Source organism: Parasteatoda tepidariorum, chromosome 2 (genome assembly GCF_982258835.1).
Source record: "Parasteatoda tepidariorum strain Cologne lab strain chromosome 2, Ptep-v5.0, whole genome shotgun sequence".
In the NCBI taxonomy this organism is placed as follows: domain Eukaryota; kingdom Metazoa; phylum Arthropoda; class Arachnida; order Araneae; family Theridiidae; genus Parasteatoda; species Parasteatoda tepidariorum.
Genome location: NC_141756.1, coordinates 14622047 through 14648306, shown reverse-complemented (window position 1 = coordinate 14648306; position 26260 = coordinate 14622047). Strand labels below are relative to the sequence as shown.

Genomic DNA, 26260 nt, shown 5'->3' with positions numbered 1-26260 from the left:
CAGTTTCTACAATGCCAGGCGCCGATCAAACAACTGTCTCGCAAGTGCATGATTCATTCCCACAAGAACATTCGAACACTTTTTCAAATTATTTAGTATAAAAAAGGAAACAAAATATTCTCATGCCAACTGCAATTGTTTATATTAGAAATGAATTGGGAGACGATCCATGCAGAGCGATTTTGGATTCCGCATCTCATCTTTCTTTCTGTAAACAAAAATTAGCTAATAACTTAATGTTGAAAAAAGAAAAAATAATGCCTCTGTTTCTGGATTGAGCGATATTTCGGTAATTATCAAACAAAGGGTAACCACAGTAACTATAAAAACAATAGTGGGAGTTTTTCAACATGTTTAGAATTTTTAATTGTTCCTTCGATTACAAATTTGACGATAATTAATCCAGTTGGAGTATCGAATATAAAGATTCCATCGGACATTAATTTGGCTGATCCAGAGTTTAACACACAAAAAGAAGTAGAATTAATTATAGGTTGCGAGATCTTTTTTGAAATTTTAAAGCCTAATCAGTTTCGATCGGCATGTAGTCAGTGGCGTACGCAGAATTTTTTCAAGGGGGGTGTTCATAATTTTCTGAAACTACTAAGAGAAATTCGAGTCTGTTATAGTCTGCACTATTATTTCCCTAATTTAGACAGCTAGACAATTTTGACATATTATTTAGACAACATTGTTTAGTTAAATTTTGATTTTTTATGTTTAAGAACATAATGTAATATCTTCTGAAAAAAGTCCAATGTCATATGGGTGAGAGGTAACACTTTGAGGGCCACTTTCACATTCATCAGATTTTGTTATGCTAGAAACGTTTTCTTCAACGGAAGTATCACATTTCTGTACAACAGAAAAACTTACATTGGTACTAGATGCTGTCACCTCACTAATTTTTCAGGTAGTGATTTATTCTAAAAATAATTAAAAATTGCTAAATTGCTTTGACATCCTAAAGATCCAAGAACAGCAAATATATATATATATATATATATATATATATATATATATATATATATATATATATATATATATATATATATATATAAGCTCAAAATGAAGATAAAACAAAGTAAAATTATAGACAAATGCAAAAAGGGGGGGGGAATAATAATAAAAAATAACAAACAACTGATTAAAAAAATATCTAATGAGTTCTGTTGACTCGAAGCTTATGCGCAATAAATGAAACTTGTTGTTTTTCTTAACTTTCTTCTTGTTTTCTTGTATTTATTTATCTTGTTGTATATATTTATATCTATATAGGCCCAGAAATATCCGCTATGCTACGATCTCGGAGTTTCGAGCTGGAATGAATAACTTCAACGGGTACAGTATCTCCAATGGTATTGTTACTGATTTCTTCACTAGTCGAAATAGTGGCGACGACGGGTTCGGCGATTGAATGAACTTCTTGTTAAGACAAAATAAAACAGATTTAGCGACAAGCTCCGAAAGACAAGCGGCAGAGATAACTCGATCTAAGTCTGACTAACTAACTCCACTGTACTCCGTTCCCCCTTTTATACAATTTTTCACAGCATCTCCAAAATTCTCGAATTGTCTCAAAGATGACAGAACGTCTAGGATTCCAGAATCATCGCGTAAAGACCTCGCGAATGACAGCCAGTCTCGAAAACTATACTGGCAGGACAGAAAGGAACCAGTCCGTAACAGTATCACGTGAATTTGGTTTCAAAAGTACAACCCTATTATAGTAAATGTTTTTTCAGTATTCTGAGAAATGCCGTGAGAGAAAAAAAAGTAGGCATAAGGCAAATAAAAATAAATAGTCTTATAATTTTTACTAAAATTTTTATTTTTGCCATTTTTTCTGAGTTCAGGGGGGGTGTTTAAACCCCTAAACCCCTCCCTTGCGTACGCCACTGCATGTAGTAATTGGTAGTGTTGTTTCAAGAAACTGTATTTGGTTACATTGTCGTGGGGAGCTCCGATAATAGTGCAAATAGAGCGTATTGTGGATTAGCGCTTACTTCAGATATAAATTTAGAAAGCCTTGATAAACAGCTACAAGCATTTTGAAATATAGAAACTGTTGACGAGCCCTGTGTTGAACATAGTGTTGAATTTGAGCTCTACGAAACTCAATATAAAAGTACTCATTATCGAAATCATGAAGGGCGTTAAATAGTACAGTTGCCTTTGAAAGAGGATCCCCCTTCGCTCGATGATTCTAAAGCCGTTGCCGAAATGCGTTTAAATCAGTTATGGAAAAAACTGTTAAAAGATGACTTGCAGCATATGCAATTAGTTGTAGAATCTCTTGATGAAACCGCTTCATATTTTTTACCTTATCATGGTGTACTTCGCCCAGATAGTAAAACCACTAAGTTGAGGGTGGTATTTAACGCTTCCTCGGGTCTTTCTTTAAATGATATTTTGTACAAGGGCGGTACTATACAACAAGATTTATTTTCAATTCTTTTGCGATTCAGGCAACATGCATATGTGTTCACTCCTGACATTTCTAAAATGTTTAGACAAATTTTGATTCACCCTGATCATCGGAATTTACAGTTGATATTCTGGAAGAACAGCGTGAATGACCCAGTGCGAACTTTCAAACTTAACACTGTTACATACGGAACCTCTTGTGCACCCTACTTAGTAACCAGAACTATTAAACAATTAGCCATTGATGAGGGGGATAGGTTTCCCTTAACCGCTGCTGTAATAATTAGAGACACTTATATGGATGACATTTTTTCAAGTAGTTCAGATTTTCTAGAATTTCAATTACTACAAGAACAAGTAAGGGACCTGTTTAAAAAAGCGGGTATGAGCTTACGCAAGTGGTGCACTAATACTCCAAAATTTCTTAATTCCATACTATTAGAAAACCAAGCCTATGATTTCTTTTGTGAGCCACCAAATACCATTAAATCCCTTGGGGTTATCTGAAACCCAAATTTAGATTATTTTACATTCAAGGTTGATGTAAATATACATGACTCATACACCAAACGAAAAGTTTTATCCACCATCTCACGCTTGTTCAACCCCCTTGGATTTCTTGGTCCCATTCTAACCAAGGCTAAATTGTTTCTCCAGAAACTCTGGATACTCAAGTTGGAATGGGATGAACCGCTTCCAGCTTCAGTGGCTAAGGACTGGCAGTGTTTTGTTTCTACTCTACCTGCCATTGAAAACATGCAAATTTCTCGTCACTTGGGGGAGAAGAGTGGAATCGTGATTCACGGCTTCCTGTACATGCAGACAATTTCGGGAGAAATATCATATACGAGACTTTTGTGCAGCAAGTCCCGCGTTTCACCAGTAAAACCTATCACGATCCCTCGATTAGAATTGTGTGCCAGTGTTTTATTGGCACAGCTTTTGAACAAGGTTCTTAAGTCTCTAACCTTGCCCATTCAACAAATAATGTTGTGGACAGATTCTACAATTGTGTTGGCATGGCTTCAGCGGTCACCTGATCAACTCAAGACTTTTATCAGCAATCGAGTTAAAGTAATACAAGAACTCACTTAGAACTGCCATTGGAATCACGTTGCGTCTGATAAAAATCCTGCAGCTGTCTTCTCTCGTGGTCTGAATGCTTCGGAAATTGCCTCCCATGAACTTTGGTGGTTCGGACCAGATTTTTTGAAAGTGGAACTGAATATCGTTACCGTAGATTTTGAAAAACTCTCCTCAGAATGTGAATTTTTAAAGGAACTCAAACCCTCTGCCAAAATACTTCTAACTTCTTATAAACTTGACTTAATTGACAATTTTTTTAAATCGTAGCAATAATTATACTAAAATTTTGAATGTTTTAAGTTATGCTTTTAGATTAATTTTCAACTGCAAAAATCCAGGTAACAAAAGATTTGGTAAGTTATCCTCTAATGAACTAAAAGAGACGGAGTTCTTTTTAGTTAGAAATGTACAAGCATCCGCTTATAAGGAAGAGATAGAGGCCATTTCCATGGGCAGGGCTTTTTCAGGTAAGAGTAAACTTAACTCTTTAAATCCTTTTCTTGATGGTCATCAAATTCTCAGAGTGGGTGGTCGTTTGCATAATGCTGCTCTGAATTATTCTCAAAAACATCCAGCTATACTACCTGCAGACCATCCTTTCACTAAATTGTTAATGACTCATTTGCATATCAAAAATCTCCATTTAGGACATCAAGCGTTATTATATTGCACTAGAGAAAGGTTTTGACTACTTCGTGGTCGATCGATAGCTAGGAAAATTGTTCATAAATGCATAGTTTGTTTTAAACATAAACCCCTTGTTACAAATCAAATTATGGGAACCTTGCCTCGAGAAAGAGTAAACCCTAATTATCCTTTTTTGCACTCTGGTGTTGAGTATTGCGGCCCTTTTCAAATTAAATATAAACATCAGAGAAAAGGGAATTTCCAACGGATTTATGTTGCAATATTTGTGCGTTTAGCCTCGAAGGCGATTCACTTAGAAGTTGTTTCCGATTTTACAACCGATGCTTTTCTTGCTACCTTAAAGCGTTTTGTGGCTAGGCGTAGCAAATGTGCTACAATATCATCTGATAATGCAAAAAACTTTGTTGCGGCTAGTAGGGAATTGCAGGATTTAACAAGATTTCCTGACGAAAAACTAGTATCCTATTTGGCATTTGAAGGGATAGTTTGGAATTTTATTCCTCCCAGATCTCCAAATTTCGGGGGCCTCTGGGAGGCTGGGGTCAAATCCTTTAAGTTTTACTTAAAACGAGCTACAGGAAATCTAAAATTAACATTTGAGGAATTCCTTACAATAACGACACAAGTCGAAGGAATCCTAAATTCTCGGCCATTAACACCTTTGTCAGATGATATTGATGACCTGGATGTTCTAACACCAGGACATTTTTTGGTTGGAAGGTCTATAACTGCCATAGCTAAACCAAGTTTGTTGGATAAATCGGAAACCCGACTTTCTCGATGGCAAAGGTTGACAGAAATTGTTCAATACATTTGGACTAAGTGGTCTCGGGACTATCTGAACAACTTGCAACAAAGAACAAAATGGAAAGTAGAGAAAACCAACATAAATTTAAATGCGATGGTTTTAACAAAGGAGGATAATCTTCCTGTAAATCAGTGGAGCTTGGGACGAATTTTAAAACTATTTCCTGGAACGGATGGAAAGGTCAGAGTAGCGGAGATTAAAACAAGCAAGGGGATTGTTGAACGTAGTATTAGTAAATTGTGTATTTTGCCATTGGACAATTAAAAAATATGTATGCTGATTTTCTCATGTGTCTATTCAACAGCATCTATTCACTCTTTGTAAATTTTATATTGGAATATGTTTATGTTTTATTGTTATGCTAATTTGTATGTTTATTGAATACTAGCCGCTAAAGGCGGCCAGCTGTCCGCCACGCTAACGGTTTTCACAAATAAAGTTTTTTAAAACATAGCAGGAAATCTGAAAATTAGTGGACAATTAAAGTGTTCCTGTCCTGCAATTTTGTCTTCACATCCAGTTCTGTTGCAGATGTGTTATAGCTCTTGAGGATGTTTGATGATGTAACTTTGGTATGGTAACATAAGGCCTATGGTAACCTAAGGCCTATGGTAACCTAACCTATAATATAACTATCAGGTGGAGACTTGTTTTTTTTTTTTTTTTTTTTTTTTTTTTTTTTTTTTTTTTTTTAAAAACCCTCAGAAATTGTAAAAGCATAATATAAAAGTTGCTTTCGAAATCATCATTGGCCAATAGGTGAAAACCTCTTCTAATCTTCTTTGACGTTTCTCTGATACTTCTTGGGCTCTAGAATTGCTTGTCGAAATTCGGTCATGTTCCATCCTTCTTTGACGTTCCACAGATGCTTCTTGGGCCCTTCTTCTTCTTTGAGAATCTCTTAATATCCTTTTCTTTGACAAAATACAAAGTTTTTCGGAAGGCGGTTCTGCCATCATGTCAGTAATCGGGTTTTTAAGAAGTCAACGAATACTTTAGAACATACTATGAAAGCAAATCATGAAACTTCAGTATTAAAATCTAAGTGCTTACCTGCAAACTGAAACTTTCTGAAATAACTAATTACATTTAATAAAAACTGTTAAAATAAAGAATAGAAAAACCAAAGAGATCCAAGGTAAGTGTGATCGTTCCTTCAAAAACAATTTAATTCCTATTTTATATATTATATGGCTACAACGCTTAAGAAAAAAAACTAAAATGCTAAATACATGAAAAGAACACAAAAACGGGGAAAAATATACTTGAGGGTGCCCCTTGGCGAAATCGGTGACTTATGTTTGGCGTCTTACTTGGTTGCCAGAACTCCGTGGTAACAGGAATAGCGGCCAAAACATAGTGATATTTCAATGAAATAATTGAAAATTTAAACAAAGCTTTTTAAAATTGCAGTGAACAGAATAGAATCAAAATTAATAAACCCACTAAAATGCATTTTGAATTGAAACAAAAATTAATGGAGTAAGCACAGAAAGAAAAAGAGAAAAATAACTCACTTCTTCATTAAGCTTGAATATCTTCAGATTTTCGTGCACAGAATTCTCTAATTGCAGTTAGGTACTGTCTAAACTACGATCCCTTTCTAATAGATCTTTTTATGTTGGGAGCATTTGAACCTTTCACACGACCCATTCAAATCCATCTGATCAATCTTTACGTTCAACCAGAGACATCTTTCCCACAAACAGGACATTTATATCTATTACTAATTAAACCTTCATTCATACACCAGTCAATCACTACTTTTTTTCCTTTGTTATTCAAATCGTACAGAAACTTAAGATTTGTCTTATTGACAGTATTCATTTTTAGTACCAGAAGCAAAAGTAACCTTACCAGCCAGTATCCAAAGTAGAACTAACGGATCTCTGAAATTACATTTAAAAACAACGCTAAATTCTTAACCAATCAGAATCACGATTAAAATCTAAACCAATCAGAATAACGATTGGTTTTCAGCATCGCCCAGCTTGGCGATCAACCTCGATCACAACTTGGCGGGGGCACCCTCAAATATAGTCTACCCCAAAAACGAATTAATTTTTTATGGTATCAATTTCTATTTCTACATTGCTACAAAAATTATCGTCTTCGCTTAAGAAAAAAAAATAGAGCGTGGAAAGAAGAAGAAAAACTTATTATAACAATTATGAACAGCGACAAATAAATCAAAGCAAAGCGTTCTATTTACGTATGGAATAAGTTGCCACATTTTTAATACAAAAGTTAAACTTTTCTCCACTTTGATAAATGTAAACAAATGCGAACCTTAAGTTGTCGAAATTTAATATTTCAATTGTAAGGCTCGCATTAGCATACATTTATAAGAGATAGGCATTTTTTAATATGGCTCTTATTTGAAGACGAAATAGCATAGATTTTCTTAGAAAATGACTGATAACTAAAAAACTAATCCAAATTTTTGAAAAAGAAAAAAAATACTTCTTCATTATGTCAAAACACAATTTTGTGTCAAGTTTCGTGCCTGGGCGAGGCTTCTGGGGCGATATATTGTTATTACAGACAGACACACAGCCGCTTTTATTATTATGTATAGATAATTCAACGGCGGGTGGATGTTCAATATCTCAAAAATATAGCGCCAACTTGGCATCTTTGTCTTAGCATCCTCGTCACCGTTTCTTGTAACCCCTAACAGTTTAAAATTAGTTGTTGATCTTATAGCAATAGCGTGCTCGTAGCATCAATGATAATTAAATCTTAAATACAGTCCTATAGCTATTTTATTCATTTGTTATCAAACGAACCAGCATAGAAATCAATCAATTGGTATCGAACATAGATAATAATTAAAAAGGAATTGGTTTATTGCATGCGCATTTAATTTCCGTTTCCTTTGCTATGAAAAACATTATGAAGTTCAGTTTAAAAAAGTTTTATAAAGAGACATGACATGATTTTTATATTGATTAAAACAAACAATGCAATTTAGTTACGCACGAGATTATACAGTTTGAATCTTAAAATCACGCGATCCATTTTAAATTATTTAAATTATACTATTTTGATATATTACTTAATATATAAAAGCTATCACGTTGTTCTCCTTGCAAAATAATTCACTTTTAGAACAATCTCAGATGCAAAACTCTACAATTTGGAGATTAAACAATCTTTGAACTGTATTTTGTAATTTTTGACTGTAATTTCTTCAAGAAATCACGTGTTTTTCAACGAAGCGATAATCTTAAATACTTGGAAAAAGTTGATATTCAATCGTGTGTATACTGGGATCTCTTAGGGTATTTTTTTTTTAAATCTTACTTATTTCATCTGCATTCAAAATCGTTTGCATCGTGTGATACGGGGTTGGAGGTATAACGAGGTTTGACAAGCAAGTTTTCCGGCTTCAAATCCCGGCTGTTACTGAGTATCCGTTCAATCACATTTCTCTTTTCATACTTCCTAATGACGTATGTTAATTGATGTGTTACGTCCAAATTATTTTGTCGAAATCCGCTTCCTCTGATAATTAAGGATTGTAAATTCTTCAATTTTACGCTCGGAACATCTCTCGGGAAAAAAATTCCTCTTATTAATTGAAATTTAGAATTAATATTTTCAGACAAATCGAAATGCAGAAAGATTATGCTGGTACACACAAGAAAAAATGCTGTTCAAAATCTGTTGATGATTCGTCTTTTCTTGTATGTTGCTTAGTTTTGATAGGAATATTTACTTCAAAATCGAATTCAGTAAAAGCAATTGCATATTTTTACATGATTTTGCTACATTGTGTGCTTTTAGATACAATTGCTTTGGTAATAACATCTACAGTAGAAAACGATTCGGATGTTAGAATAACTTTTAGCGTTGTTTTTGGATTCATTTTTCAACTTTTAGCTTATCACTCTTTGAAAAGGGAAAAGAAAAATATCCTTCTTCTTTTGAATATCATTAAAAAATTGAAAAAGTTAAAAATATCGTGTGAAGGATTAAAGAAATCGAGAGGAGTGGATTTATTGGTTTGTTCAGTTATTATAGTTCCGATTGTATTTTATACTGTATTTCTAATAATAATCAAGAAGGAATACGTGGATAGTTACTCTTATTACTATATGCATAAACTTAAAATCGATAACGAAATCCTATCAAAAGTCTGCCTAGTTGTCAACTTGTACGTAGTATGTGCTTTTCCAATGGTTGGCTTTGGAATAATATTATCAATTTTTATAAAATTCTGTCATTCTGCTACGTCCTTGCAAAGAGAATATTTAACAGATTTTGAAAAATCACTCAATTCCCAAGATTTTCTTACGCGGCAAAACCAATATGAACTGACTGAAAGATATGCTGACATAATCCACTTCTTAAAAAAAATGCAAAAAACCTTTTCTCACAGTTCTTTCTACATGTGCACCTGTTGTATTTGCTACATGTTTATGTCGTTTGCTTCATTTCTTGCTGGGCCTCAACCAGAGTTGTTAACGCATCTAACACTTTTACTTGAATATATTTTTTACTTCACGTATTACACCACTTGCTTAATCGTAATCTACATGTGTGCTGGTGAGATTCCAATTCAAATGCAGAATGTCAGAGACGCATTTTACCCTGAATACATTAATCTTCGTATAAAGTCTAATTCTAAAGCATTGTTTTTAGGAGAATTCCATTTCAAAGAACTTGTTGATTTGTCTGAAATAACATTGTCTGGCTCTTCGGTTATATTTTACACAAAAGCAAATCTTTTTGCTTTGTTGAGTGCTTTTATTTCGTTTGGAATTATCATAGTAAGCTTAGAAAAATAACACGAGATTTTCATCTTTTGAATCGTTTGGCATAAGCATAGTAAGCTTAAATCAATAACTCGATATTTTCAGCTTTTGCATCGTTTGGCATAAGCATAGTAAGCTTAAAACAATACCACATATTTTATGCATATAAAACCCTGCATCGATTCGGGATTGAGTTCATTCTACCCATTGTAAGACAATACATCGGATAAAAATACCACATTTTTCTATCTAGAAGACATTTAATTCTTCCCCTAAATTCTCCCTCATTTCTCTCCGAAAAGGATGAAGAGTACAGAAAAAAGTAGTTGAATTTTCAAGTATCATTTACAGTGAAAGGTGTTTGTCTGAAAGTATCTGAAATATTGAACATTCAGAAAAAACACTATTTTTTTGTTTGTTATAACTGCAATGTATAAAGTTTGGTACACAGTTGAAACCATTCTCAGTGCTGAGGAAAACTAAGATTGTTTACAGTGCATGTAGTCACTTTTTTTCATTTATTTTTCCCAGTTATAGTTTTTTTTAAAATTATTTATTTGTTTTTTTTTTTGTTCAGTTGTTTACTGGCAATACATATTTTTTGGCGCATTTGAATCAATTCGATGGATTCATTTTAAAAACAACTCGTTGAAAACGGCACATCTTTAGTAATATATTCTTACAAATTCTTTTATTTTAGCAATTTTGTGCAATTTTTTGAAAGAGAACTACAGTTTTCTTCTTAAAAATATATTTAGCTTGCATTAGTTTACCACACCAAAAAGGGGGGCAACTACACACCAAAATTTTCTACTGTGTACATTTTTATTTAGAGGCTTTTAAATTCCGTTAGAAATTTTCTTAAAAAACAAAATTAATCATATTTATTCAATAAGATTTTGTATTTTCTGATCCAGTTTTTTATTTTACTCATTTTAGAAAAAAATTATACAATTTCTTATATTACTATCAACATAAATAGCGACCAATCAATGATTAATTTCCTAAACTAATATCTATACACATGTGTTTTGAAATAACCACCACGGAATGTGTATTTTTAAGTTCCTTATCAAAAAGGAAGTAAAAAAGACATAAACATCAGATAAATTGAATCAAGTTAGGAAGCGAGAAAAAAACGTTATTAAAATCTGTCGAATCACTAGTGATAAAAGCATCAAATCTAGTTTGGTTGTAACAAAAAATAGGTAGTGTTTCTAATTTCACACCCTCTGGGTTCCTTTTCTGGAAATCAGTTTTTCCGTCTTTTTCTAGTAACTGACTCGTTACAATTCAAATTTTTTTGTTCGATAGATTTGTTTTTTTTTTCTTTATATTTTCTTCGTATTAATTTAAAACTTATAATGTCTATACCATTTCACTTCGTTTCTGAAAAAAGCTTTTGAAAATACATATTAAGGGTGGTTTTTATATGGAGAGCCGCAGAAATACAAAGGGACGTCGCAAATTTGAGTACTAAAAAACTGATAGAAACTTAATTACGTCAGTAATTAAAATTAGGCTACTCTCTGTTTTTTTACTATTTTTTTCCTTAATTATTTCGAAATTCATCTGAAAAGCTAATTCCCAGGATAATTGTTTTCTATTCAATTAAATTTCTTTTACAGCCAGACATAAGTGAAAAAATAACTTACGTCATAATGAAAATATTGGCAAAAATACCAGCTTGATCAATATGAAGTCAATTATTTTTTTCCTAAATTTTTTTTTGATATTTAACGAAAAAACCCTGAAAATAGGCTGCTTTAGCGCATGGAATAATTTACGATTCATTTAGAAAGATCGATAAGGTACTGAATAATACATTTTTTAATTTATTAAGTAGACAAAAAGGAATTGATTTATTGCATGTGCATTTAATTTCCTTTTCATTTGTTATGAAAAGCATTAGAAAGTTTAGTGAAGAATTTTTTCTAAGCAGACATTACACCATTATTGAGTTGATTAAAAAATTATATTTTTTTACTCAGAGAGTACGCAGTTTGAATTTTAAAATCACGCTCTTCGCTTAATGCCCTTTAAATCATATTAACATACTTACTATTTTGTTACATTGCTTTGTATAGAAATGCTATCAAGTTGTTTTCCTTGCAAAAGGATTCATTATTAGAACTCTCTCAGATACAAAACTCTCCTTTTTGAAAATTCAATAATCTTAGCTGTTTTTTTAATTTCTGACTTTAATTTCTTCATGAAATCACGTGATTTTCGACAAAACGATAAATCTCAAATACATGACAAAATTGATATTCATTCGTGTGTATACTGGGATCACTTTTGGCATATTTATTTTATCCTATTTATTTCATCTTCTTTCAAAATCGTTTGCATCTTGTGACAAGGGGTTGGAGGTATAGCGAGGTTTAACGAGCAGGTTTTCTGGGTTCAAATCCCGGCTGATACTGAGTATTCATTCAATCATATTTTTCTTTTTGTACTTCCTTATGACGTATGTTAATTGATGTGTTACGTTCAAATAATTTTGTCGAAATTTGTATCCTCTGATTAAAAAAGATTGTAAATCCTTCAATTTTACGCTCGGAGCATCTCCCGGGAAACTATTTCGTCAAAAGTGAAGAAAATTTCATGATTGAGTTTCCTCTTATTACAGTGAAATTTGGAATAAATATTTTAAAGCAAATTGAAATGCAGAAAAATTCTGTTGATACATTTAAGAAAAAATGCTGTTTACGAACTGTTGGTGATTCGCATTTTCTTGTATCTTGCTTAGTTTCGATAGAAATATTTACTTCTAAATCGAAATCAATAAAAGCGATTGCTTATTTTTATATCATTTCGCTACATTTTGCGATTTTAAATTCAACTATTTTGGCAATTATTTCCGTAGTTGAAAATGATTCGGATATCAGAGTAACTTTTAGCTTAGTTTTTGGATTCTATTTTCAATTTTTAGCTTATCATTCCTTGAAAAGAGAAAAGAAAGACATCCTTCTTCTTTTGAACATCATTAAAAAATTGAAAAAGTTAAAAACATCGAGTGAAAGATTAAAGGAATCTAGAGGAGTGGATTTATTGGTTTGTTCAGTTATTATAGTTCCGATTATATTTTATATTGCATTTCTAATTATAATGAAGAAGGAATACATGGATATTTACTCTTTTTTCTATATGTATAAACTTAAAATCGATAACGAAATCCTATCAAAATTCTGCCTAGTTGTCAACCTGTATGTAGTATGTGCTTTTCCAATGGTTGGCTTTGGAATAATATTATCAGTTTTTATAAAATTCTGTCATTCCGCTGCGTCCTTACAGAGAGAATATTTAACAGATTTTGAAAAATCACTCAATTCCCAAGATTTTCTTACACGGCAAAATCAATATGAACTGATTGAAAGATATGCTGACATAATTCACTTCTTAAAAAAAATACAAAAAACCTTTTCTCACAGTATTTTTTACATGTGCGCCAGTTGTATTTGCTACATGTTTATGTCGTTTGCTTTATATCTTGCTAGTCCGGAATCAGAGTTACTAACCCATGTAGCACTCTTACTTGAATTTGTTTTTTACTTTACGTATTACACCACTTCCTTAATTATAATCTACATGTGTGCTGGTGGGATTCCAATTCAAATGCAGAATGTCAGAGACGCATTTTACCCTGAATACATTAATCTTCGTGTAAATTCTAATTGTAAAGCATCGTTTTTAAGAGAATCCCATTTTAAAGAACTTGTTGATTGGCCTGAAATAACATTGTCAGGCTCTTCTGTTTTATTTTACACAAAAGCAAATCTTTTTGCTTTGTTGAGTGCTTTTGTTTCGTTTGGCATCATCATAGTTAGCTTAGAAAAATAATACGAGGTTTTCACTTTTTGTGTCGTTTTGCATAATCATAGTAAGCTTAGAAAATATCACGAGATTTTCAGCTTTTGTATCACCTGACATAATCATAGTAAGCTTAGCTTAGTTACACAGAATGTTTTGTATCTTCATTTTTCTAAGATTTTGCAATAAGTCAATAGAATTTCTCAAGTTTAAGAAAATTAAGCTTTGTAATTTATTTTCCTTCCCGTTTCCTCATAATGTTTTCTTTTTAGTGAAAACTTTTTAAAAGTTATGTGATTGTATACATAAGGAGTTTTAAAACAGAATCTTATCATAAGATATAATTATATTAAAACCTTATTGTCATAAATGCATTGCAAATACTAAAATGTTCAAGTTTATACACTGCTTTCCGTAAACTTTAAATTCCTCTTGTTTGGTAAAAAACTGTTTACAGTCAACAAATATAATTTTAATGCATGCAATAGTAAAAATTGAACAGTATTGTATTAATATTGAGGCATAGAAAGAACAGAATTTACGCTGGTAGGTATAATCGATTTATTAACAAACGTCTAGAATACACAGAACATGGTTACTACCGTTTCCAATTGAAACGCATGAACTTATCCTACAGTGAAATCAAGAAACGGAAATGACGTAAGAGAATGTTCTGGTTGGTTGGTTCTAATACCACTTGCCACACGGGCAAGCCTGTTTGGTGAAACTGAGCAAATTTAAGGCAGAGTGTGTGATTCTTGTTTTTCAGTGGCACCTTCTATGACCAAGAATTCGACTTCTGCCACAAAATACGTCACACCTGTTTATAAGGCGGACCCATTCATACATCCATTCATTCATCCACAGATTTGACCTGAATCAGAGAACGATCGGTACCAGTACCCCCAGAGGTATTGATTTGTTATGAGAACATGGAAGACTTTGCGACTCGACGGAATTTTAACGCACATCCGGCGGGATTCGAACCCACGGACTCTCGGACATGGGCCCAGTACCCTACTGACCAGTCTATCTCGGCCATAGAATGTTCCAGAAGCTTCTAGAACATTCCATAAAAATAGATAAAGTCACTAACAACTTATATACATGCTTCTAAATTGTTGTTAGAAATCGGGAGAACTTAGAGGATTGAACTCAAGACCTCCGACTTGCCAAGTGAGTGCCTTCTGCCGCACTACCGTCCCTCTAACGTAAATATGGACACGTTCCGTATCCATATCTACCCTATTTAACACTCGTGGAATTATTAAATGTGTTTTTGGATAACCAAAAAATTAATCAAGCAATTTAGAACCAAACAAAAATTTTGTACAAATCCAAATGCAAAAAATTCTTGATTCTGGAAATCTAGAAGAATATTAAATTAACCATGTAAAAGAGTCACCAGTTCTTGTATACTGATGAGCCTCATGTGAAATTCTAAAATCAAAATTAAAACCAACCAAATTGATTGGATTTTTGTGCATAGTTTTGTGACATCTTGGGTTTCCCGATTCAAGCAGTTCACTGAGTTGGCAAGAAAGCAGATGTTGTCATAGTGGTTGTGAGGATTCCTCTTTCATCTGTTTTAGCTTTCTATTCACTGAAGAATGCGAAAAACAGTTTTGTACTTCTTTTGAATGGCTTTAAAAAAACTGAACAAATCGAATAGGGGAACAAAGATAAAAAAAAAACGAAATCTTTTTTTTCATCATTTTTATAACCAGTGTTGAACAGCCGACTCAATACTAAGTTTACGACTATCAATGTTCAACTTCGTAGCCATGTAGTTTTAAATCCAACCCAGAAGACAAGGGAAGTCTTGAATTAAGCAATGCATTAAACTAGCCTTCGTGGAGGACTTTTTGATGGAACTAACCAGCATTGTGCTACATGGGAAGGAAAACCACGAAAACCTCCCTCAGTCATCCCGACGGCAAGGAGATTCTAACCCATAATCCAACTACTACTAAGAGTATTTTACGTCAGCACTGTGGTCGGCGCGAACCGGGGGCAGAATATGAATAAGCCAGTCATCGCTAGGCTTCGAACCTGGGTCACTTCAATGGGAGACGAACGCTGCCCTAGAGCCATTGAGGCTAAGCGGGATGGAATCGTGAACTTTTATTGTTACTTTTATTGAATTCTGTTATTATTCTCTTTGTTAACTTACTCATTACTTCAGTTACTTTAATTAACTTTTATTATCATTCTGTTTGTTAACTTGTTCATTATTTCAGTTACTTTTATTATCATTCTGTTTGCTTACTTATTCATTATTTCAGTTTCTTTTACTAACTTTTATTATCATTCTGTTCTTATGATATTTTGTACCGTATTTATGCTGGTATTGACGAAGAAAATCATGGATGATTACGTTTTTTACTATACTCACAATTTAAAAGTTAATAAAGAAATTATGTCAAAAGTTTGCTTTTTTTATCCAATTGTTTGTGATTTATGATTTTCCGATTATTCAGTTTTGAAACGATGCTAAAACGTTTCCTTAAAATGCTCCATTCCTCTTCGTTTTTGCGACAAAACAAAATTTAATCACTTTCAACAAAATTTTTAATTAATTTTCAAATATCACTTGCTTGTTATTACGCTTATTACACAGCAAATAGACTGCAGACGCATTGAAAGATACGCATAGTTCATCTCTTAAAAGAAATATAAGAAGTTTTTTTCTACACGACTGTCAATTGTTTTTGCTATATGTTTTTTTTATTGCTATATTCCTCCTTGGATTGAAGTCTAAGTGGATATTCACATGTTTCTGTCACTTAAAACGTGTGAATATGTTCTGTCGTTCCTTCACACGTAAACTGATTTAAGCTCATTTATATGGAATTATACTAAACATTGATCATTTATATAAAAAATGAAGTTTCGTCATTTGGAATGTTGTTTTAATTAGTATCATTCCATCGTGAATTAATGTAAGATTCTAAAATCTGTTTAAGCATGTTTAAACAATTTTGGCCCATTTTTGAGCATTAATGATACAAACAATTATTTTGTTCTCGATTAAAACAAAATAGTGCAATTGTTTTAGCAGATACTAGAGATTAAATGCAATAATTCTTTAGAATTAGTTCTTATACTTAACTAATTTTAAAGAATTATTATTATTAATCCTTAGTATCTGCTGATGATTAATAATTAATTATTCTTTAAAATTAGCACTGTCACTATCGTATACTACAGGAACTTTTAGTTTAGTGCTGTTAATATTTCTATGAAACTTCTTGGTTTGTACGTCAGTTTACTTGAGACTGAACAGGGTAATTTTCTTTTAATTATTACCAAAAATGTAACTTAGTAATAACATGGTAACTTATAATGTAACTTGTAATATAACATGTAACTTATAATGTAACTTGTAATATAACATGTAACTTGTAATGTAAATTGATAATATCTGGCTTTAATTTGAAATCAACAACATTTATCAGCAAATCTACAAAAAAAAAAAAATTCTGCATTGCAGGTGTTGACTGCAGTAATTTCAATGGTAACAAGTTTTCAATTTCATCTTTTATTCTGATATTACTTCGTACTTTGTTAGAGGGAATTTGGGTACTTATCAACCGCGGCCTCCACCCCGGAGTTGTTCGAGTTGACTGCTCGGGTTCTGTAAAATGCCCTCTTTGCCTACTAGCTATCTGTTATCTTTATCGCCCTCTTTACCATTGTTGTCGTTGTTGTGACTATCGTTTCCGGATTATACAGAGATTATACTCTTTACAGATTATATTTCATTACTAAAATGTTACCGTAGTCACGATAGAATAATCTATTATCATAGTTTTATTGCAGTGTACGAATCTTTTGTAAAATTTATAAAAATATGATCTCCTAACAAACAATGATTAAAAGCCAGTGAATTTATTTAACTTTTGACACTTTTTGAATTTCTGAGGCTTCAAAAAAAGAATTCAATTTTAATGAATGATAATGCAACATAACAAATCGATCAAGTGAGTTGAAAGCATGCGCTTCTTCGAATTGTGAATACAACTGCAATTAGTGCTCTGATTTTCAAAAATTTTTTTTAATGCTCAAAGTCTAGTTTCTTTTTCAGTTCAGAGATTTTGCGTCGCTATTTGTGGATTTATCAACAAGGATTCGAATAAATTACATTATTAAAAGCACTCTTTTATTTTACTTACTTCTGTTTTGTCACTATCCTTCAATGTTCTTAGTACCGCGGATATTAGTCTAAAATGTTGCTTTGGAAGTTTTACGTCGTTTTTTTTAATAAAAGAAGAATGCTGTTCAATAAAGATTTTCGTTAATTTCTTCACATTTTAATTTCAATAAAAAAAATTAAAAACGTTTTCAAAAACTAATCTTATTTCTATTTTTCGGTTTTGTTCTTTATGGCTCTTAAGACTTTAATAAACATTTTTTTATTTCAGATTTTGATTTTTTCAAACCAAGAAAGTATCTAATAGCTAGTGTTTAACCAAGTAAGGAAAAACACGAATTTATTTATTTGTTTGGCTATCCTTCCTGTAGTTTTATAAACTCTTATGTAAGTATTAATACTGAAGCGTATTTTATTATTTGGAAGGAAAAAAAAACATGTTATTAAAAATTAAAAGTTTCACTTCCTTTTTAATACAGTTACGAAAAAATAACTTCGTTATAAAAAGAGGAAAAAATATCTCAGCTATTACGAAAAAACACCTCGATATAATTTGACCTCAGGTCAGACGACGCGGAGAGTCAAAATTCCACACCACAATTAATGAGAGGACTTTCGACCACGACATATTTAAAGTGCATCTTGCTGCATATATAGTTTGTCTCTAGAAAAAACTCCCCTTGTAAAGAAGTCTAAGGTCGTTTTCTGCTATGGAAACAAGAAATAGCACATTTCAAAGAGGGAAGCTTCTTTCTCCCCTTGATTTTTTTTCTCTCGCCGACCCGAGCAAAGACCTGTCTTATCCAACTCCCCTACTTGAAATAGTCAAGCCTCGTAACCATAGTCACCGCCACTACTCAAGACGAATGGATTGGGGAGTTCTTTACATAGACTAACTATACTTACCGTTTGTTCTATCGACTATCAGGATCGACACTCTAATAGACTTTGAATGCGCCACCAGAACGTTATACCGCTTCACATTATTATTGGAAATGATGTAAAAAATATAAATTACAATAATAATAATAAGGTGTAAATTATGGGAATAATTGGAAGATGTAAATTAGGAGAATAATGCTAGTGTGTAAATGATGAGAATAATGTAAATAATGAGAAGATGTAAATTAGGAGAATAATGCGAGTATGTAAATGATGAGAGTAATGAGAAGATGTAAATTTCGAGAATAATGAGGTAGAAGTAAATTACGAGAATAATTAGAAGTTATAAAGTATGCCGTTTAATATCCTATAGAAATGAATGTACTCAAATTATGAGCTGAATATAATAAAATTATGAGCTTAACAAGAAAAGAGTTTATAAAAATAAAAATATTTCGATTTTTACTCAGCCAACTACTTTTAAAAATTAGCAAATATGTCACAAAATAATGTCTTCTATATATACTTCCGTTTGCAATTTATGTAATTTGTTTATCGTTTTATCTTAAAATCATTTCTTTTTACCTCTTCCGGTCACACATCTGACACACGAGATTCGAAATTCTAAATATGGTTGAAATAAATTCAATGAAAAGTCGAAGTAATTAAGAAGCCGCACGCAATCTCAATATCTTTTGCAATGAGATGTGTCCATCATTTTTAGGAAGTAAAAAAATTTCCTTCCATTCACAGTTCCATCACATATATAAACGTTTTGGAATGAAATATACGAGTTAGAACTTGAAAAGAAATTCTGGAACATTGGAGGCTTTATAGTAAGTATCAAGAATATATTTTCAATCAAAATTTAAACAATTATTATTAAATACTGAGATAATTCGAGGACTGAGGTCAAAAGAATAATACGTTATATTTTCAAACAATTCAGAAGATCCTTTTTAGTGCAAAAAATCATTATTGATTTTTATGTAAGAAATAACACGTTTCTACGTACCGTGCTTATGGAACTATTTATCTGGAAACGATAATAAGGATAAATTTGATGATTGCATGTCATCTTTGAAAAAAATGTGACCTATCACTATTCTAAGTGCAAAATTTGTTTTCAAAACAAGTTTTAATTTATCTTAAAATTTTTAAAACTTTTCGATTCATCAAAAATATGCTTTTAGATATAAATTCTGTAGCTCGAGCGAAATCAAGGAAATGCGACAGATTTTGCACAAATTTCAGAATTCTTTACAGAAAGCTATATAGTTTCAAACGTTGTAGAATTTCATATACCATAAAATTCAAACTTTTTTCGATCATTATCAAACTAAATAGTGAAAAAAAAAGAAGTAATTCTAAAATTTTTTTGTGTGGTTATCTTTTGATACACAAATTTTATAATTTTGCTCAATTTTTTTTAAAATTTTTATTTTAAATTAGCTCAAACAGCTCATCGATATGGTAAATTGTGTAAAAAGAAAAACAAAATCAACATTAAGAGTCAGAAATTTTAGAGCTCTCTCCAGACTAAACGACTCGGAGCATAATTTCCAAATTTTTGTTACATCTGCAGGTCAAAAATTTGATATAATGAAAAAAAATGGGCATGCTTCTTCAAAGATAAAACTTTTTTGTTTTCAATTTCGTAGTTTGAAATATCAACTTTATTAATCAATACGGCGTACAGTTGCGGCTATTAAACTGTCAATAAATACTCGAAAATGCAATTTTTTGATCAAAAGTTATTCACGTATTTCATTTTTCAAATAAACCACGCAGTAAAGTTGACATTCCTCCGAAAATGTTAGATGAAAATATAAAATTTGCTTAATAAAACATCACTTATTAAAAAAAAAACTATTTGACAAATTTGAGTAAACATTTTATATTCCTCATTATAAAGTTAACAATTCTTTTCGTGCAAATTTTATTTTCCAATTTGAATGGTTAAAAAAATATTCTTTGACATATTTGCAATACAATGCGTCCTCATTGGGTAAGCAATCAATCTAACTCACAGTACATCAAGTAATATTTAAAAAGAAAATAATTAAAAAATTAAACGATTTCTTATTGGTGTCAAACTAAATCTAAAAATTACAAATTTGTTTCATTTTTGTAAAAGACTAATGTACTCTAAAACATTTTAGTTTTCGTATTGAAATGATCTAGGCTTTCTCATCATTTGTTCGATTGTTTTGTTTTTGTTATTATTATTTTATTTTTCGAGACCAGTTATTAGATTTTTTTTAATACCCCATCCATTCTAGTCTGATAACGTTCGAGTAAAAAAAAAAGTATTACTGATACATCTTAATAGAAAATTACTGACGTGATTTGATTTTCACGATTTGTCGCGTTAAGTACAATTTACAGGTAAACTTTAAAACAACTTGTACATTAATAGATGGCAGCACCAAAGAGATGAATATTCTGAATATCACATGCGATTTACTGCAAAACTACATTATTACTATTAAAAACTATTAATCTCGTATATAAGTCACAATCAATTGTTTTAGTTTCCTTTCGTACTTATATTTTTTTTTTTTTAGAAAGTTAGTAGATTTTAATTTAATTTGTAGGAGGCTGAAAAGTTATTTTTCTTCTTTTTCACTCATTTTTATAGCAAAATTTCCGAAAAGAATAAAAAAATAGAATAATAAATTTTTTATCTTTTAAATTACTATGTTTTGGTTGTTTTCTATGGATTGTTAAGAACTGTGTGTTGAAATTATTAATATGAAGTTATGTCGAAGAAAGAGACAGTGGATAAGTGGAATAAAAAAGGGCGAGTTTTTTAAAGCTCCATCAAAGAAACATTAAAAAAAATTTTTTTTTTTAAAATGAAAAATTTAAATTTATGTTTTAAGTTCTAATATTTTTATGAAATTTGTATTGTGTGAATTAAATTTTTGAAAAGCTCTATTTAAGATTAAATATTTTTTTTAATAAAAATTATGATTTACATTTTTAAAAAATAATTTAATAAAATAATTTCGTAAAATATAGTCTAACAGAAAATATTATTTGTTGCTATTTCATAAAATTATATCAGTTTTGAGAGAGGGTTTATATTTGACTTTAAAAATCTGCTTTCTTCAGAAAGAAATGGTAGATTTCCTTTCTTTTCAGAACATCAAAATATTCCATTACCTATTTGTCCATTTCATATGCAGAGACATGGGCCTTTCCTTTTTCTTAGAAAGGTATATGCATACCCCAAATTTTTTATTTTATTCTCTGTTTTCTCCTTGATATGTTTTATTTCGTTTATATTTTTACTTAATGTGCGTAGTTTTCGTAAAAAACGTTTTAAATTTTTTTGAGTGCTCCTCACACTATTGTATTGATATAGTATTTTGCTTGGTCTGTAATGATACAATATTAGAAAGCACTCCTTTTTGTGGATATAATCGTGTGAGCTGATGAAGAGATTATTTTCATTATTTTATTTTCTGGATATTTAAATTGCTTTTTAAAAATTATTTTAATAATTTTTCTCTTCATTATTCTCTATTATTTTCCATGTTTTCTCTATATTTTTAACTTATATATATTTCAGTAAGTTTTCAATGATTTGAAAAAAATCTTTATTGTTATTACATATTTTTGATTATTTTGACTTTTAGCTTTTGTAGATAACCCTAAAACTTCCGAGGGTATCAAAGTTTAGTTGAACTTACTTTGAACTAAATTTTTTTCTAAAGCCCGTATTCGCTGAATTCAGCCCATCCGCAGACTTTAAACTCATTTTTCTTAATTTAATAGTTTGACCTACCACGCAAGACAGCGCGCAATGTGATGTTCTTTTTGGGAAGAAAAAAAAAGAAGATATTTTCTAAATTTCTGAACTTTTACAAAAAATTGATTTTAGTTTTTAAAAATTGTGAATATAACTCATCACCTTATACATATTATTACATATATTAAAAAATTCTAGTGCTATTTTTAAACAAACTGTAACCTATTGATAACAGATAAAATATTTTGCTTTTACGTATACCCGAGCACTGCTCAAGTACGGATATAGAGAAGTTTTCTGCGCTACATAATGCGCAATATTTATGAAAAAAGCAAATGACTGAATAATTTTGCTTTTTTGAAAAATGGGTGTGAGAAAATTCGTGCTCAGATTCGATTTTCCTTATAGTGTCTATGCTACCGTGAATGACCAAAATCAAGAGAATGTTGACTTTCACCGGTGAATGTCAACAATCATATAGTCGTTTTGGTGAATAACCGAAATATTTGTTATATCCGATTTGATATTAATTTATTCGTTGATATTATTATATTTATTCTGTATTTTAATATCTGCTGAGGATAGATTAGAAGAAACATCAGTGTTCGGAATACCGGTTAAATGCATACTGGGAAGTGACACTTGACCTTTAAAAAACATTGATGTAGGACACACTGGGAAAATGTATACCGGGCTGTGGCACTTAATTAAACCTAGTATATACATTTCAGACATTTACCAAAGCGACTATGTGATTGTCAACATTTTCTGGTGGAAGGCAACAACCATCAATTTCGGCCATTCACAATAAAATCTACATTTGATTCTTTCAATTAGTATCATCCATCATGAAATTGATTGGTCCGTGAAATCGTCTGAATAAGCAGCAAACGCCAATTAAAAGTTTACGCTAATTACTTCATCTTGGGTAGCGTTAACCATATATATATATATATATATGCTAATTAAATGATTCATATCAAGTTACTCAGCAATAACGCTATTTTAAGAAAATATATCTTTCATATTTTTGAAAGATTTCAAATGAATTATTATTATTTTTTACAGAGGACACGCAAAATTTTTACTAATCTATACTTTTATTCTGTTGTATGAATGCTTTGATTTAAATATGCACAAAGGAAATGCTTTCTGTACTGTACTTGATGTAATGAACAATATTCATGAAAAAAAGCTGAATAATTTTTACTTTCAGGCATGGATGTAATGAGCAATATTCATGAAAAAAATTCATGCAATTTTTACTTTGAGGCATGGATGTAATGAGCAACATTCATGAAATAAAAGCTAATGCGGCATGTAAAAGATCCCTGGAGTGCCTTATTGGCTCTTGGCATTTCCGGCAAAATTAAATTCCTAGTGCACTTTAGCATCCAAATAGAGTCTCGGTGCTGTCATCTAGTGTGGCAGAAACTAAACGCCCAAATTAACATGATCAACGGTATCTCACCCATTGTGGTGGATACCACCTCTGGAGAACGCACTAGGTCTGCTCATCGGCAAGACCGATTGTGCAGCTCATTGGAAATAAAAAAATAAAATAAAAATTTCTTTCAAGTATGGATGTAATGAACAATATTCATGAAAAAAAGGCAAAATAATTTTTACTTTCGGACATGGATGTAATGAGCAATCTTCATGAGAAAAAAAAACTAAATAATTTTTGCTTTCAGGTTTGGATGTAATAAACAATATTTTTGAAATAAAGCTAACTAATTTTTACTTTTAGACATGGATTATTCTGGAAAACTTATCACTTTGTGCCTGTGCTTTCTCCTGGTGTCACTTGTTATTGATGGACAAGGACATGGTGGAGGAGGTATAATGAGTCGATTATCTGGTGGTGGGGGTAAGCATGGTGGCTCACAAGGTGCAATCGAAGCTCTCTTGGCCGCAGGACTTCTCGCAAAAATTCTAGGAAGGAAACACCACAAGCATCATGAAGAACACCATGTGCAATATGTTCCCATTTTTGTCGGTCAAGAGCATCATGGTGATATTGGACACGGTGAGCTTGGTCATGGCGAGATGCATGGGTGGTGAATAAACCAGAAAGAAAGATGAATCATAATGTAATTTTTCGTCATTTAAAATATTGTACATAGAATAGCATAAGTTGTAAATAAATATCATCTTAGTTCGTTCCTTTTGTTTTCGATTTTGATTATTAAATTATCTAAAACACAATATATAGCATGAAGCATTCATTATTCTATACTGGTCAGAAGAATCTCTGCTTCCAAATTATTTTAAAGTTATTCAAGTATGAAGAATGCAGTTTGAAACAGTGTAGAAATGGGTTTTTTTCAAACTATGAATTATTTTTGAAAAAACGAAGAAGAAGATTAAATCTGATAGTTTTTAATAAATATATATTAAGAACATTTGTAAAAAAAAAAATGAAGTAAAAGTATTTTTTTGCTCACCTAGGGCTTTAAATTATTTAAGTAAATAAGAGTAAACAGATTTTGTAACTACTCAATCACTATTGAGATCAATAAAAGCAAATCAAAGAAAAGATTTAAACCACTTAAAACTAAATGATTCGATCAATGTTCGATGAAATGAAGCTCAAAAGACAGTTTCAAATAAAAGTTATCTGCGGTCCTGTCCCATTAGACAAATATGACAGTTTCTGACGATTTTAATCCCTCCTTTGCGCTTCCCAACCTTACTAATGACTGATCTAGGTTAGAGTTTTCCTTTTACTTAAAAATTTAGTTGTACGTAGTTTTTGTTTAATTTATTTATTTTATTTTATAACCGTCGTTGAACAGCCGAGCCAATTTCATGGGTTTACGACTACTTACGTTCAACTCCGTAGCCTTGTAATTTTGAACCAATCCAGAAAACAAGGAAACTCCTGGATCAGTACCCCCAGAGGTATTGATTTGTTGTGAGAACATGGAGGACTTTGAGACTCGACAGATTTACCGTGCATCAGTCACCATTTACTACACGGGGAGTCTTCGGCCGGCGAGGATCGAACCCACGACCTCTTGGATATGGGCCCAGCGCCCTACCGACCAGGCTATCCCGGCCTCGTAATAATTTATTTATTCGAAGAATCGAAAAATGCTTATCACATATATTGTCATTACGAAGCACCGTTTTAGTAATTGTGCAAAACTTTTCACCTTGTACACGCCTAATTATTGGGCAAATTCTGTATTAGTCACAAAGTTATGCCTCCATTTGAATTCATGTTGATGTTCCCGCGAATGACCGAAATCAAGAGAATGCTGACTTTCGCCGGTGAATATCAACAGTCACGTAGTCGCTTTGGTGAATGTCCGAAATATTTGTTATATTCTATTGGATATTAATTTATTCGTTGATATTATTACATTTATTCGATATTTTAACATCTGTTGAGGATAGATTAGGAGAAACATCAGTATTCGAAGTACCGGTTAAATGCATACCGGGCAGTGACCTAAAAAAAACATCACTGTAGTGTATACCGGGGAAATGTTCACCGGGCTTCGGCACTTAACTAGACCTAGTATATATTTCGGACATTTACCAAAGCGACTATGTGATTGTCAACATTAACCGATGGAAGTCAACAACCACCGATTTCGCTCAAGCACAGTAACATTTCTTTATCGAATAACTGTCTTATTACGTTATAATTCATTGGAGAATGGAAATTTAAAGTTTAAAAGGATTACGAAATGGACGCTTTTTATAAAATTGCTCGATCTAATATAATCGAATTTCAAATCCCATTTACCCTCTATTGAGTATAGTGACATGCACGAAATTGAATAGTTTCAAAAACGTCATATCATCGCTAAATGACGCATCCTCAAAGAGACGAAGTTCAAACTTAATTTGTTTATTACGATCAAATATTCGAAAGAAGAAAATCTAACTAGTTATAAGTTTACATTTGTTATAAG

The 26260-nt window shown here is 31.6% G+C and overlaps 2 protein-coding genes across 2 annotated transcripts; both read left to right on the top strand.

Moving 5' to 3' along the window:
• Positions 1 to 2223: 2223 nt before the first annotated feature.
• On the top strand, positions 2224 to 3522 carry LOC147814545 (uncharacterized). The gene is made up of 2 exons (XM_087156475.1): positions 2224 to 2784; positions 2965 to 3522. Exons 1-2 carry the CDS (start codon positions 2224 to 2226, stop codon positions 3520 to 3522), a joined length of 1119 nt encoding a protein of 372 aa, XP_087012601.1.
• Positions 3523 to 4288: 766 nt separating this feature from the next.
• On the top strand, positions 4289 to 5233 carry LOC147814544 (uncharacterized). The gene has a single exon (XM_087156473.1). It carries the CDS (start codon positions 4289 to 4291, stop codon positions 5231 to 5233), a length of 945 nt encoding a protein of 314 aa, XP_087012599.1.
• The last annotated feature ends 21027 nt before the right edge of the window (positions 5234 to 26260 follow it).

Bases quoted from the DNA above. Each gene is read 5' to 3' on its own strand.
- LOC147814545 (XM_087156475.1), top strand. From the start codon at position 2,224: ATGCGTTTAAATCAGTTATGGAAAAAACTGTTAAAAGATGACTTGCAG. The intron at 2,785-2,964 runs GTAAGGGACCTG...TTTACATTCAAG, and splicing joins TTCAATTACTACAAGAACAA to GTTGATGTAAATATACATGA.
- LOC147814544 (XM_087156473.1), top strand. From the start codon at position 4,289: ATGGGAACCTTGCCTCGAGAAAGAGTAAACCCTAATTATCCTTTTTTG.